The 13,921-nt window shown below is 42.1% G+C and overlaps 1 protein-coding gene across 2 annotated transcripts in view; it reads left to right on the plus strand.

Moving 5' to 3' along the window:
* Positions 1-13,921, plus strand: part of RGS12 (regulator of G protein signaling 12) — a 218,373-nt gene that overhangs the window by 178,936 nt on the left and 25,516 nt on the right. For both annotated transcript variants that reach the window (XM_088462245.1, XM_088462244.1), the window contains exons 16-17: positions 3,415-3,568; positions 3,928-4,533. In XM_088462245.1, the coding sequence (XP_088318371.1) occupies positions 3,415-3,568; positions 3,928-4,533 (760 nt within the window). The remainder of the gene's footprint in view (positions 1-3,414; positions 3,569-3,927; positions 4,534-13,921) is intronic.

Consider the following 13,921-nt stretch of genomic DNA (forward strand, 5'->3'; position numbering starts at 1 on the left):
TTTTGCACAGCTCCTCCCTCGGAGTCCGTCAAGGCCTTAGCCCTCCAGCAGGCCATTCGTTCCCTGCTGGGTTCAGGGGTGATAATCTAATTTCCATTGGATCAACAAAGAAAGGGTTATTATTCCAATCTATTTTTGATCCAGAAACCCAATGGGTCCCACCGGTCTATTCTTAACCTGAAAGGTCTCAACAGATTTATCTGGGTGCCTAAGTTCCGTATGGAAACTCTTTGGGCAATTGTTCTGGCAATGGAACCTGGGGATTTTATGGTGTCCTAGGACATTGAGGATGCGTATCTGCATGTGCCAATTACGCCTTCCCACAAAAAGTTTTTTGAGGTTTGTGGTTCTGCAGCAACATTTCCAATTTCAGGCGCTGCCTTTTGGTTTATCAACAGCCCCACAGGTTTTTACCAAAATAATGGTAGTGATGACTGCCTAACTCAGGCATCAGGGAGTCCGAATACTGCCATACTTGGACGACCTCCTGATATTGGCACAGTCTCCAGATGTATTACAACATCATCTGAGTCTGACTATTGCCTTCCTACACAGACACTGCTGGATCATAAATTGGAAAAAGTCGTCGCTTTCTCCAGTACAGCAGATGGTGCATTTAGGTGCACTCCTGGATTCTCTGGCACAAAGGATATTTCTGCCAGAAGACAAGATTGTGGCCCTTCAATTGCGGGTTCGCAGATTTCTCCGCAATCAGACGTCTGCCCAATCAGCGATGCAGGTTCTGGGGTCCATGGTGTCCACAAACGACATGGTAGAATATGCTCAGTTCCACTCCAGACCACTACAACAGCTGATCCTCTCCCGGTGGAGCAGGGAGTACCAGTTAATAAAGTCACAGACGATCAGTCTTTCTCCAGAGTTTCGGCTTTCCCTCTCATGGTGGCTGCAGACGTTTCGTCTGAGCAGGGGTCGTCCCTTCTGGATTCCAGATTGGGGGCCCCTCACTATGGATGCCAGCCTCCGTGGATGGGGCTCAGTGACGTGCCGTCACACTTTTCAGGGAAGATGGACGACCAAGGAGGGTCAGCTATCCATAAACATCCTGGAACTTCGTGCAATATTCAGGGAACTTGTTCAGGCACAGGATATACTGAAGGGCAGGCCTGTCCAGATATAGTCCGACAACGCGACCACAGTAGCCTATCTATACATCAGGGAGGCACTCTAAGTCGGGAAGCCATGGCGGAAGTGACAAACATTCCAGTCTGGGCAGAATGTCATCTTCCAGCAATCTTGGCAGTATTCAGACCAAGAGTCCTCAACTGGGAAGTGGACTTTCTAAGCAGTCAGGATATACATGCCGGGGAATGGGCTCTTCATCCGGATGTCTTTCAGATTCTAGTGGACAAATGGGGACTACCAGAGATAGACTTCATGGCCTCAGGCCACAAGGTCCTCCGGTACGGGTCCAGAACCAGGGATCCCTCAGCCGATTTTGTGGATGCTCTAGCAGTGAAGTGGGACTTCAAGCTAGCGTATTTTCCTCTGATCTCCCTCCTCCCAAGGGTCATTGGAAAATTCAAGCAGGAGGGGGGCACAGTAATACTGATAGCCCCTGCTTGGCCCAGACGCCATTGGTTCACTAACCTTCAGAGTCTCTCCATAGACCTTCAGAGTCTCTCCGTGGCCTCTTCCTCTAAGGCCGGACCTGTTAACACAGGGTCCCTGCCTGCATCCGGACCTTCCCCGTCTGTCTTTGACGGCGTGGTTCTTGAATCTTCCATCTTAAGAGCCAAGGGTTTTACTACTTCTGTAATTCAGACGATGCTTAGGGCACGGAAGCCTTCCTCTGCCCGCATCTATTGCAGAATTTGGCATTCGTATTTTCAATGGTGTAGACATAGAAAATGTGATCCTGAAGTTTTTAGGGTCTCGCGAGTGCTTACTTTTCTCCAGGCTGTTAGACCAAGGCCTCCGTCTGGCCACCCAGAGAGTTCAAGCATCTGCACTCTGTTTGGTTTTAGCAAAGGATCGCCTCGCTGCCTGATGTTAGGACATTTTTTTAGGGTGTTCTGAGGGTTCAGCCTCCCTTTGTCCCTCCTGTAGCTCCATGGAATTTGTCTTAGGTTATCAGGGCTCTACAGGCTCTCCCCCATTTGAACCCCTGAAATTGGTAGACCTCAAGTGGTTGACAGCGAAGATCGTTTTTCTTCTTGCTATCTCCTGTGCCTGCAGGGTCTCTGATTTCCCAGTGCTTTCTTGTCGCTCTCTATTTTTTGATTTTTCATCAGGATAGAGCTGTTCTTCGTACCAGGACGGGTTACCTTCCTAAGGTACTATCTCGTTTTCATGTAAATGAAGAAATAGTGGTTCAAGCCTTCCAGTCTTCAGACCTCTCTGTAGGTGGTGTGTGCCCTACATATCTACGTGGATCAGGCCAACTCCTTTAGGAAATCGGATTCTCTTTTTGTGTTGTATGGCTGTCATAAGCGAGGCTGGCCAGCTAACAAACAAATCGTCATACGAAGCCATCTAGCCAGAGTCTCTCAGGCTTACACACAAGCTGATCTCTCTGTTCCAAACACAGTGACAGCACATTCTACTCTATCTGTGGGACCATCGTGGGCGTTTTGTCGTGGTGCCTCTGCTGAACAATTGTGTAAGGCAGCCACGTGGTCTTCTGTCCACACTTTTCTCAAATTTTACGCCTTTGCTAGTTTTGCCTCTTTGGGCGCGGATTCTCCTTTCTGCTAAACAGGAGTATCCCCACCCTTAAGGGAACTGTTTGGGACATCCCTAAGGTAATTCCTGTGGACCCTATGGAACCCGAAGAAGAAAATAAGAGTTATGGTAGAACATACCTCTGTTAACTCTTTTTTTTTTTTTTTCTTCGAGGTCCATAACACCCACCCTAACGCACCTGGTGTTATTGGCTAATCTTTTTTTTTTTGTATCTCAAGGATTCCCTTTTTGTTTTTTTTCTGGTGTACGATTTTCCTTCCTTCTCCTCTACTCCTCTATCCTTTTCCTGCTTTGGGCTTGGTAACAAACTAGTGCTTGTAGCCAGGGGCGGGGTTTGTATGGCGGAGGACCCAGTGCATTCTGGGAGCTAAACCTTTTAACTGTTTGGTGCCTGGATCACTCCAACCATATACCCCAAGGTAATTCCTGTGGACCCTAAGGATCTCGAAGAAAAAGATTTAACAAAGGTATGTTATACCATAACTCTTATTATAACGGCAGTGAGCATGTAGTCATGTCACTTATTTTTTTTTTAGACTATTTAGAGAAAAAAATGCTACTCTGATCTGTGTAATGAAGATTAATCTGCGGCGACTAATTGCGCAAGTATCTTAGCATAGCGCAGTGTCTAAAAATGCCCCATTTAGATTAGGCCTCACTGTATGATTTACTAGAAGAGACCAGGTACTTAATCTTAGGACCTTATTTTAGATAGAAGATCGGCCTCTGGTAAAATCCTCCTCCATCAGACTGAAGGGAGAATACGGGAAAGGAACAAAAGATTTACGAGCGCCGAGGAAAGATGACGCTGTTTTGAGGATGGGCAGAAGAAATCAGCATAAGATTAATTTGGACGAAGCAGAAGGTAAATGCATGAAGTTACTTTATTTACAGTATGTTGTTCGAGAAAAGTGGCTTAAAATAGGAGAGCTTTCATTTAAATAACGAGCCGAAATCTCTTGCAAAGCTGGAATAAATGACAGATTATTTCATCTCTCCTAATATTTTGGGTGCACGTAATCAAGGATTATGTCAAAAAGGGCTATTAATGGTTCTGACTTACAGTCCTACCTTTGTTTATTGTGTTTTACACACTCCGGTCACTTTACTAGCATAAAATAAATATCTGAAATCTCTGACTTCCTCTATTGGCGATCTTTTCTGTCATTATCTCGTCAGGTCTTCATCATAGATTTGTCAAAGGTTACTTTTTTTTTTTTGCAGCCTTTTTTGAACTGATTTCAAAAGCTCAGAGTAACCGGGCAGAAGATCAACGCGGTCTTCTACGGAAAGAGGACTTGGTGCTCCCTGAATTTCTCCGTCTATCTCCGCTGGACGTCTCCTCCTCCACCTCAACGGCCGCAAACGCCGGCAAGAAGAGGACTGAAAAGAGCAATAGTCTTGATAAAGGGTCTTCCCGGGTATTGTTGGGTATTAAGCAAGACTTCCCGCACAATGGGGCAGACAAGTCCAGTAAGCACAGCGGACTGGAAAAGAGGGACAAATTAGACAATGTGCCACAAGCTGGACGGAAACCATATGTTCCATTTAACCCTCCCTTGTCTCCAATTCCACACGTTCAGGACAAAAATGTCCCCCTCCGAGAGAGACTTTCCAGAGACTTGTCCACTGGGAATATCCAGACTGTAGAAGATGACAATGTCGCAGATCTAACCCTAGTGGCTGAAGGAGACATTAGCAGCCCCAATAGCACTTTACTTCCACAGCCCCCCACACCACCTTATGATGTGAGTAAGCTCTCCGAAGCCAACTTTTCACCCCCACCTCCTTGCTCTGCCGCTCAAGATAACTCTGGATATCAGAGATCAGGTATTTCTAGATTTTAGTTTGTTTTTTTTGTTTTGTTTTTTAATTTTGGTTGTTGTGTTTTTTGTTTTTTTTTAAACTATACACTTCTATGTTGTGTGTGTGTGTATATATAGTTTTTTTTTTCTTAGTTTTTTTTCCAAGTCTTGCACTTTTTAAATAATGCAATATTGCACATTTTTTAAGGTTTTTTTTTTCCCTCCTTTTTTTTTATAAACTAAATCTATAACCTACATCTCTGTTTACAACACTATTCCAATGTACAAAAGGGCAACAGGGATTGTGTATAATCCAAGTGCCATAACTGCCCACAGGATCAGTGGATCGACTCGTCTCGTAAATGTTGTGACTTATGTTCATATTCCCAATTCCATACAGGGAAGCATAAAACAGATGGTAACATTATTATTGAATGCTTCCCTGGTATAATTGTAATTAGCCTTTTCTACAGCTTGAAAATCAAGCTTATCAAATGCATCAATGTCCTGATAATTGTACACTTTAGTACCGTGAAATGTACATTTGACATTTTGGAGTCTCTATGACTTGAATGTTGATGTGTATGGGTGACTCATGTCCCCATGAAGTTGTTCTCTAACTTTTTGTCCATAGTACATTTGTTATCATCTTTGTGACCCGTATCACCCAGGGCATAATGTTCAGCTCCCATTCTTCAAGTTAATTATTTAAATTTGAAAATCAATGTGGACGTAATGTTTTATAAACACCAGTAGTATGCATTACTTCAACCATTGCCAAATGAGGAAAATCAGCGGGAGGAAGGAAAACTATTCGCACAAAGTTTTGTCCCAAGCGGTAGAGGTCATATTAGGAGGCCTGTGTTCAAATTAGTCCTCTGCATGCACATAAATTGTGGAAGTAATCTGTATATGCCAGTGTAGGGATTAATATGCCAAGATCATTGAAGGTGTGATATATGAATTTTCAGATTGTTTTTATTACCATATTCTATGTAAAAAAAAAAAAAAAAATGTGTGATAGTTGTGTATATATATATTTTTTTTTATTCTGTTTAGTACATATCACTAACAGATTTTCTCATTTAAATTAAAAAAGAAAAAAAAAATTGTTGTAATATAGAACATTACCTTGTGCTTCATGGTTTTCTCTAAATACTCCGTACCCGCATCAAATGCTCTGCATGCGTTCCTAAAGTCCAGACTCTGTATAAATAACCTGTATAGTTTTTATCAATCCTCTACGCTTTGATTTCTAAATCAAATCTCTCTATAAAAAGTGTGCCTTTTTTTTTTTCTCCAAGCATGTTCTGTGTGTTCCAATATGTATTTTCTGCTGTGATTTCCTGATGATATTATAACACATTATACATTCCTAACACTCCTTAAAGGCATTCTACATTTATCGATCCCGGAATGTAACCACTTGTCATTGCACTGTTTGGGGCCAGTGGGCAGCTAATGATTTAGAGTTTTTCTTTAATCAAGAAAAAAAAAAATATTTTAATGGATTTAATTTGATTGTATGCACATTTTAGTAAAAAAAAAATGTTTTTTTGTGCAAAATTAAGTGATGCCACATATCAGAGGGACAATGTGAGACCCAGCCAGTGAATCTCAATGGTATATGATTAGGAAGGGGTTGGATCCCACAGTCAGAGTAAATTAAAAAGCTAAGTCACCAGAAAATGTTTACATCACCTATTTATGCCATTTAAACTTTGACAATGTTCACATTATGCAGATCAAATTGAATATATGTTTAAAAAGTACCTGTCACGTCGCATACATCCATTGGAGGTAGCCGCTGGATCAGTGGCATCTTGTAGGCATGAGGAGGTATGAGGCACAGAGTGCCTCAGTGATGTCCTTCTTTTGCAGTGCATTGATCGGTTGCTTTCTCACAAAATCTCTGCTATTTCTGCAAGCAGACAACAGTTATTGGGTATACAAAGTTGTACTGTCAGGGATCTATGGGCAAACCCAAATTGTAGAATTCCTTTAAGGCCAACCAATGCATTTGCACTTAGAAACTTGAAATGATCTTGTATAATGCATGTAACTGCAATACTGTGTGATCTGTAGCCTGTGTTCATTTTCTCTTGCTTTTGTAGATACTGTGATTGTAGACATTTTGTATCACTTCTCTCAAAATGTAATAAACTGTCTCCATTCTGTCCTCTCTGTTTGTTCTGCTTATCTCAGATACTGTAAGCGTCAATCTAACAAAACCATCTTCTTAGTAACAAGTCACAATATTTAATTACATATCACAAGTACATTTAATTTGCCGCAGCTTAAGGAGAATGAGTTGGAATTAACATGCTTTTATCTCAAAGGTACATTAAATGGAAAGTATCTTTAAAACAATCTTTAAAGGATAACCTCACAGAAGCATAGTAAATGAAAATAATTTTGCTGAATACTACATCTTGGTGAAATAACTCATGATGCTTGAAATAGGACTTCAGAAATCGCCTGTCGCCAGAAATCGCCTGTCGCCAGAAATCGCCTGTCAAAATCTCAAAATCACACTCTTCATGCAATTTGATAGATATATTTTAAATATATGAGCCTCTGCAAAACAACCTAATTTTCTCCATTGTTCGATGTTGCCAAAAAGTGTCAGTTATTGACATTCTACTGTATCTGTCACACTGTAGTGACAGTAGGTTTCTGATGTTTCAGCAGGCATTTTCAGGCTGAAGTCCTCCTATTTCATGTATCAGCAGTTATCCCTGTAATTTGTAGCACCTATCTTAAAGATTCTATTAGGCATAAATTATGTTTATGAAGTGGTGTATTTTTAATTACCCAAGCATGTGAATGTATTACTGTTCTCTGGTCATAGTAGTCACTTCCCCCAGTAAGGCAAACACAAATGTATTTTATTCATCAGAATCGTTCATGAATAGGATTTTATATGTGATGACACTTACATGGATATTTTATACATTTGCTAGTACGTGTGTTTTTCTTCTATACTATTCTGACACTTTTGATGACTTTTTTTACCCACGATCACTTTTTTTTATTTTTATTTTTTTTTATTATAATGATTTAGGTCTTATTTTTTTTTTTTTGTAACCATTATGTGGAAACTAACTTCATATGTAAATCAAATATATCTTCCAGGCATATTTATTTGTTTCTTGTACTTGGATGTGGTGATCTGATTATGTTGTTTTTTGTTGTTGTTTTTTTTTTTTTTAGATATTTTTATCTGTACAGAAATTATGTTGCTCTATTTAAGCAGAGCCAGACCCCATGGGGCCTCAGCCAAGATACTGGTTTGTGCCGCCCTTTACACCCCAATCTGTCCATGCCAAAATACCTTTCCCATGGCTTTTCCCCCAGTTTCTTCATGTCCTTTATACACCACCTATAAAAATTCTACCTAATAGTAATACAGCCCCCAAATACCAGCCCCCACAGAGGGGGGAGGAGCAGATGACTGATCTGGGACACGGTACATTGGAAGCTGGGTAACGTTGGTGTCAATTCAGTTTAAGTCAAGTGTGCTCTAATAATACTAGGCCTCTGCAGCCTTTTCTTAGCCTTGCTATATTGGTTATATGGGTTTAGGTAATGCGGGTCAACTGTTAAGTTGGGTACATACTTATACAATATCAGCCCGATTTGTCGTTTCCGGGCAAATTGTAATGATAAATCGGGCATATCATTGCGCGGTCGCATGCAATATCATCTGGTTGGCCGTGCTGCGAGGTCAATCAGAAGATATTGCGTATGATGCCCAATGCAGCATGGCATCCTAAATCGTGCTTTTCCTCCTGCATCGTACAAGTGTGTGCACTTGCTGATGCAGGGTCCTGTCGCCCGACGGATCGGCCGGCTACACATCACTGTGTAGCCGGCTTTAGGTGGCCTGGGCCGTAGGCTAGGGATTTGGTTGCATAATGTGTTATCTGGCCTAGTGTCTTAGGGCAACATATGTTGCTGTGTAGAGTAACCTGACAGCTACAATACACGGAAAGAACTCATCATTCATCTAGACTAGATTTCCAGTCATTTGCTGTGTTACGCTCTCAGAACAGTTACCAAGATGAAAAATATTTAAAACTGAATTTTTTTTAAATTTAAATTGTCAATCGGAAACTTCTAGGGATTCGCAGATAAAAGGTATGATCGATTTTATCATACACGCACATCCTTTACTAAACTGCATTAGCCTGGGTGGTGGTTCTTTCAGCTTTTATCCTGCACCCATTTTTAATCATTAAGGTGCCACAATATCTTTTGGACGCTACATCCGTCTCTTTGCATATACTTTTATAACGCGGTTCTATATTTAATGGGGTTTTTTTTGTTTGTTTTTTTGCTGTCTCTTTTTTTGCTTTGCTTGTAACTTTCAAGAAATACATTAATATCTCCTTATTTAATCCCAAACTGTGAATTTCAGAAGATAAATGGGATGGGAAAAATCTCCCGACACCTATAATATTGTATGGGTCAAAAAGCGTCTACTAAATCACAATTTGTAACTTTTATAAAGCTTTAATACTTTTTACTTTATACCTAGACTCAAATAACAAGCACAGCAATATATAGCAGATACAGGTTTTATAATCTTGCCATTTGGATTATGCTTGGCTGGTGGTTAAAACTGAATGTCTCCTGTTTATCAGCTGTATAACCTAAAAGGCTATTCATTTAAAGGAGCAGTAGCCCTGTCATATAGACAGTCCCGGATATAAATTGTTTTTTTTCCTTGTAGATTATTTTTAGTGTCTCTGACCCTTATCCCCACCATGATCCAAGGCTGTGTCCCATTTATATACAATAACTAAATGGAAGCAAATACAATACAGAGATTATTATCCTAGGGAACAAAAAGGAGATACACGTACCTTTTTAGACGACACAGAATATTAAAACGGAAGCATGTGGACGGCATGACGGCACAGTTGTCATGTTACTTTAAATCATTTTAACAGTGTCGGCAGTATAACTGTAAACATGATACTAAAGCATCATAATCATGTTCAAAATAATACTGCTAACACGGTTAAAGAGCTTTAAGTGACATTACAGTATTCTGCCGGTGACTGTCGTCAATATGACTACTTCACAAAAATAAAAGCAAATTATTAAGAGGTTTTTCAACCAAGAAAAAGGTTTACATTAATAATAAGTTTAAAATACAGGGTATTTAAAAAATTGTCTTAATATAACGATTTAATGTTCGGGGATCTGTATTGCAGGAATTCCGAATATTGACGTGCCGAAAGGCTTTGTTTCCAAAATAGTAACTTGTGGGAAGTTCCCCAGTGAAATATGAGGCCAGGATGGAGATGACACTTTGCGTGATGAAATGAGAGCCCTATCCCACTGGCGGGAATGAACACTATCTGCTTGGTGTGTTAGGGAGTTTTATCTTGTCTGCAAGTGATGAATTAGGACAAGGGGAAGTAAACAGTAAAGTCTGATTGTTTTTAATGTCTTAAAAAAGCAAGCGGAGGAAGATAGTCCTTGAGATAAAGCCAATTGGACTGAAGTGAGAGGTCGTTCATCGCAGACTTGTCATTCCAAGACCAGATTACCTTAACATAAACATACATTCAGTAGACAGCTGGTAAGAGAACACAATAGTCTAAATTTAAATACATCAATGTAAACACCGTTGTAAGGGAATGACCACATACTAAAGTATTTGCAAACGTTATTGGAAACCTTTTCAGAAGTAGGGATTCATTTTATTTTATTTATTTTTTGTTTTATTTAAAGTTTGGTAAAATATGTACTTCAGCTTGAGATCCTGTCATGCTGACTGAGTGCCTCATGCCTCGTTCTGGCTCTCTGCACTGATAGGCTTCATTCTCGTGTGTAGTGTGCATAATGTGAACCAATCTCTAAACACATTTACAGGATATCTGAATAAGTACAGTACATGCATTTAATAAACTCTGCCAAGTGGTACCAGGGTAATTAATGTTGGCTATGGAAGTTAAAATGTAGAGAAACCAATTGGAGATTTGGGTGCACACCTGAATTTTATAGTTTTTTTGTTTTCTATATGTGTCTTTGTGTAACTGGGGTAATGTGGACAGCAATATTTACTTTGGACTTCACATATTATTATTATTATTATTATCCTTTATATGGCGCCACAAGTGTTCCGCAGTGCCTTACATAGTGCATAGAACTAATAAGTGAACAAGAAACAAGTAACTTACAGTACATTACAGTGCAGAACAAGGACACGATTTATATACATTGCTGCAATAGCGATTAAAGCGCTCACAATAAGCAGCCAGGAGTTGGCAGTCATGTGTTAGTGCCCTTATGGGGAGTAAGGAGTAGAAGAAAATGTAAAGAGAAGCACATAAGGGAAGAGGTCCCTGCTCGTGAGAGCTTGCATTATAAAGGGGCGGGGCAGACAGACAGGCGTGACACAGAAGGGGAAGATAGGGATGAAAGAACATGAGGTGGGTTAGGATGAGAGCTGGAAGGCCTTGATGAAGTAGTGGGTCTTGAGAGCCCGTTTGAAGATTTGTAGAGAGGTGGAGAGTCTGATAGGGAGAGGATTCCAAAGGTAGGGAGCGGCATGGGCAAAATCTTGGATGCGGGAGTGGGAGGAAGTAATCAATTGGCAAGAGAGGAGGCATGCATTAGTTGAGCAAAGTGGATGGGTGGCAGTGTGAAGGGAGAGAAGGTCAGAAATGTATGCGGGAGAGGATTTGGTGAGGGCTTTGTAGGCGAGTGTAAGAACCTTGAATTGGCATCTGAAGGGGAAGGGGAGCCAGTGTAGGGCTTTAAGGAAAGGGGAAGCAGATGTAGAACGTCTAGAGAGAAAGATGAGTCGAGCAGCAGCATTGAGAACCGATTGTAATGGAGAGAGGTGAGAGACTGGGAGGCCAGCTAGGAGAAGGTTACAGTAGTCCAACCTGGAAATGACCAATGAGTGGATTAGGGTTTTAGTGGAATCCTGGGTGAGGAAGGGTCTAATTCTGGAGATATTTTTTAGGTGGAAACGGCAGGACTGCGAGAGGTGCTGAATGTATGGTTTAAAGGAGAGCGAGGAGTCTAGGATAACTCCAAGACAGCGCACTTTGGGGCTAGAGGAGATAGTTGTGCCATCAATAGATAATGAAATTGTGGGAAGTGATGTAGTGGAAGAGGGTGGTAAGATGATCAGCTCAGTCTTAGACATGTAAAGTTTAAGAAAGCCCTGGGACATTCATGAAGAGACAGTTGGAGATACGAGTAAGGAGCGAGGGGAAGAGCTCGGGTGGAAAGGTAAATTTGAGTATCATCAGCTTAGAGATGTTGGAGGTCAAAGGAGTTTTAGTTCACCTAAAGAGGATGTATATAGGGAGAAAAAGAGAGGTCCAAGAACAGAACCTTGGGGAACTCCTACTGTTAGTAGAAGTGGGGGGGAAGAGGAGTCAATGAGAGGACACAGAGAAGGACCGATGAGCGGGTAGGAGGAAAGCCAGGAGAGGGCAGTGCCACGTAAACTGAGTGAGTAAAGGATTTGCAGGAGGAGAGGGTGGTCTACAGTGTCAAATGTAGCAGAGAGATCAAGGAGAATGAGCAGAGAGTAGTGGCCCTTGGATTTGGCAGCAAGGAGGTCGTTGCTGACTTTCGTGAGGGCAGTTTCAGTGGAGTGGAGAGAATGGAAGCCAGATTGAAATGAGTGAAGGAGGGAGTGGGAAGAAAGGTGGTAAGGCAGTTGTAAACAATACTCTCAAGGAGTTGGAAAGCAAAAGGGAGAAGAGAGATGGGTTGATAGTTGTAAAGTATGTTAGGATCAAGGGTAGGTTTTTTGAGAATGGGGGAGGCAAGGGCATGTTGGAATGCAGATGGGACAGTGCCAGATGAATGTGAGAGATTAAGGAGGTGAGCAAGATGGGATCAGGCAGAAGGAGACAGGTAGGAGAGGAGACTGGAAGGGATAGGCTCAAGAGGGGAGGTGGAAGGAGGGGAGGACTGGATAAGGGCAATGACTTCCTCTCCAGAAACAGGGGAGAAGGATGTCAGAGTTGGTGAGACAGAAGGGGAGGGGTGGTCAGGGAAAGGAGGGGGAGGAGTGCTGAGGGTCTGATTGGATATGATGTCCTCATGTATGGAGTCAATTTTAAATGTAAAGTAGGTGGCAAAGTCAAGGGCAGAGAGTGAGGAGGGGAAGGGCAGAGGAGGGGGTTGAAAGTGGCAAAGAGACGCCGTGGGTTTGAGGACTGGGACGAGATGAGGTTCTTGAAATATGTTTGTTTGGAGAGAGACAGGGCAGCACTGTAGGATGAGAGAGTAAATTTGAAATGGAAGAAGTCAGCCTTAGAGCGTGATTTTTCTCCACTGACGCTCGGCAATTCTTGAACACTTTTTTGCAGGTATCTGGTGCATTTGGAATGCCAAGGTTGTGGTGTGGATCTGCGAGGGTGAGTAGTTATTGCCGGAGCAACATAGTCAAGAGCAGAAATAAGGGAGGAATTGTACAGGGAAGTGGCTTGTTCAAGACAGGAGAGAGAAAGGATAGGGGAGAGAAGAGAGTCCAGCAGGGAGGAAAAAGCAACAGTGTCAATAGCCTCAATGTTACGCTTAGTGATGGTAGCCTTAGGAGGGGAAGGAGAGAGGGATAGGTTAAAAGAGAGAAGGTGATGGTCAGAGAGGGGGAATTGGAGTAATCAGAAATATAACAATGGTGAGTAAAGACCAGGTCAAGTGAGTGCCCACTGACATATGAGGATTATGAGGTCCATTGGACGAGACCAAATGAAGAGGTGAGGGTAAGGAGTTTAGCTGCAGAGGATTCTGTGGGAATGTCAATAGGAATATTAAATTCACCTAGGATAATGGAGGGAAGATCTGAGGAGAGAAAGTGAGGGTGCCAGGAAGCGAAGTTGTCAAGGAATTTGGAGGGAAAGCCAGGGGGACGGTAAATGACAGCTACTCTGAGGTTTACTGGTTGGAAGAGGCGTATAGCATGGACCTCAAATGTGGGGAATGTAAGGGATGGTTCAGAGGGTATTAGCTGGTAGGAATAACTGGTGGATAGAAGGACCCCAACACCACCACCATGGCGACCCCCAGGCCGGGGGGTGTGGGAGAAGGTAAGGCCCCCAGAGGATATAGCAGCAGGAGAAATGGTGTCAGAGGGTGAGATCCAGGTTTCAGTAATGGCTAGGAGATGAATAGGTCATGGGTGGGGACCAGTTTGTTACAGACTGACCTGGCATTCCAGAGGGCACAGGATAGAGAGATAGCATTTGAGGGGGAGATGTGAATAAGATGATCTGGGTTGCTGTAACGTGGAGGTAAAATTAATTTGGGGGACCAATATGAATAGAGTTTAGTGATGGTGCGGGCACCTGAGCTAGAAAGGGAACCTGTAGGAGGTGGGGAGGGAGGGAGATGTGGATGGCAGTGGGGTGAAGTGACAGGGAGAGGAGTGT

This window comes from Taudactylus pleione, unplaced genomic scaffold (assembly GCF_031769625.1).
Source record: "Taudactylus pleione unplaced genomic scaffold, aTauple2 ptg001166l, whole genome shotgun sequence".
Taxonomy (NCBI): domain Eukaryota; kingdom Metazoa; phylum Chordata; class Amphibia; order Anura; family Myobatrachidae; genus Taudactylus; species Taudactylus pleione.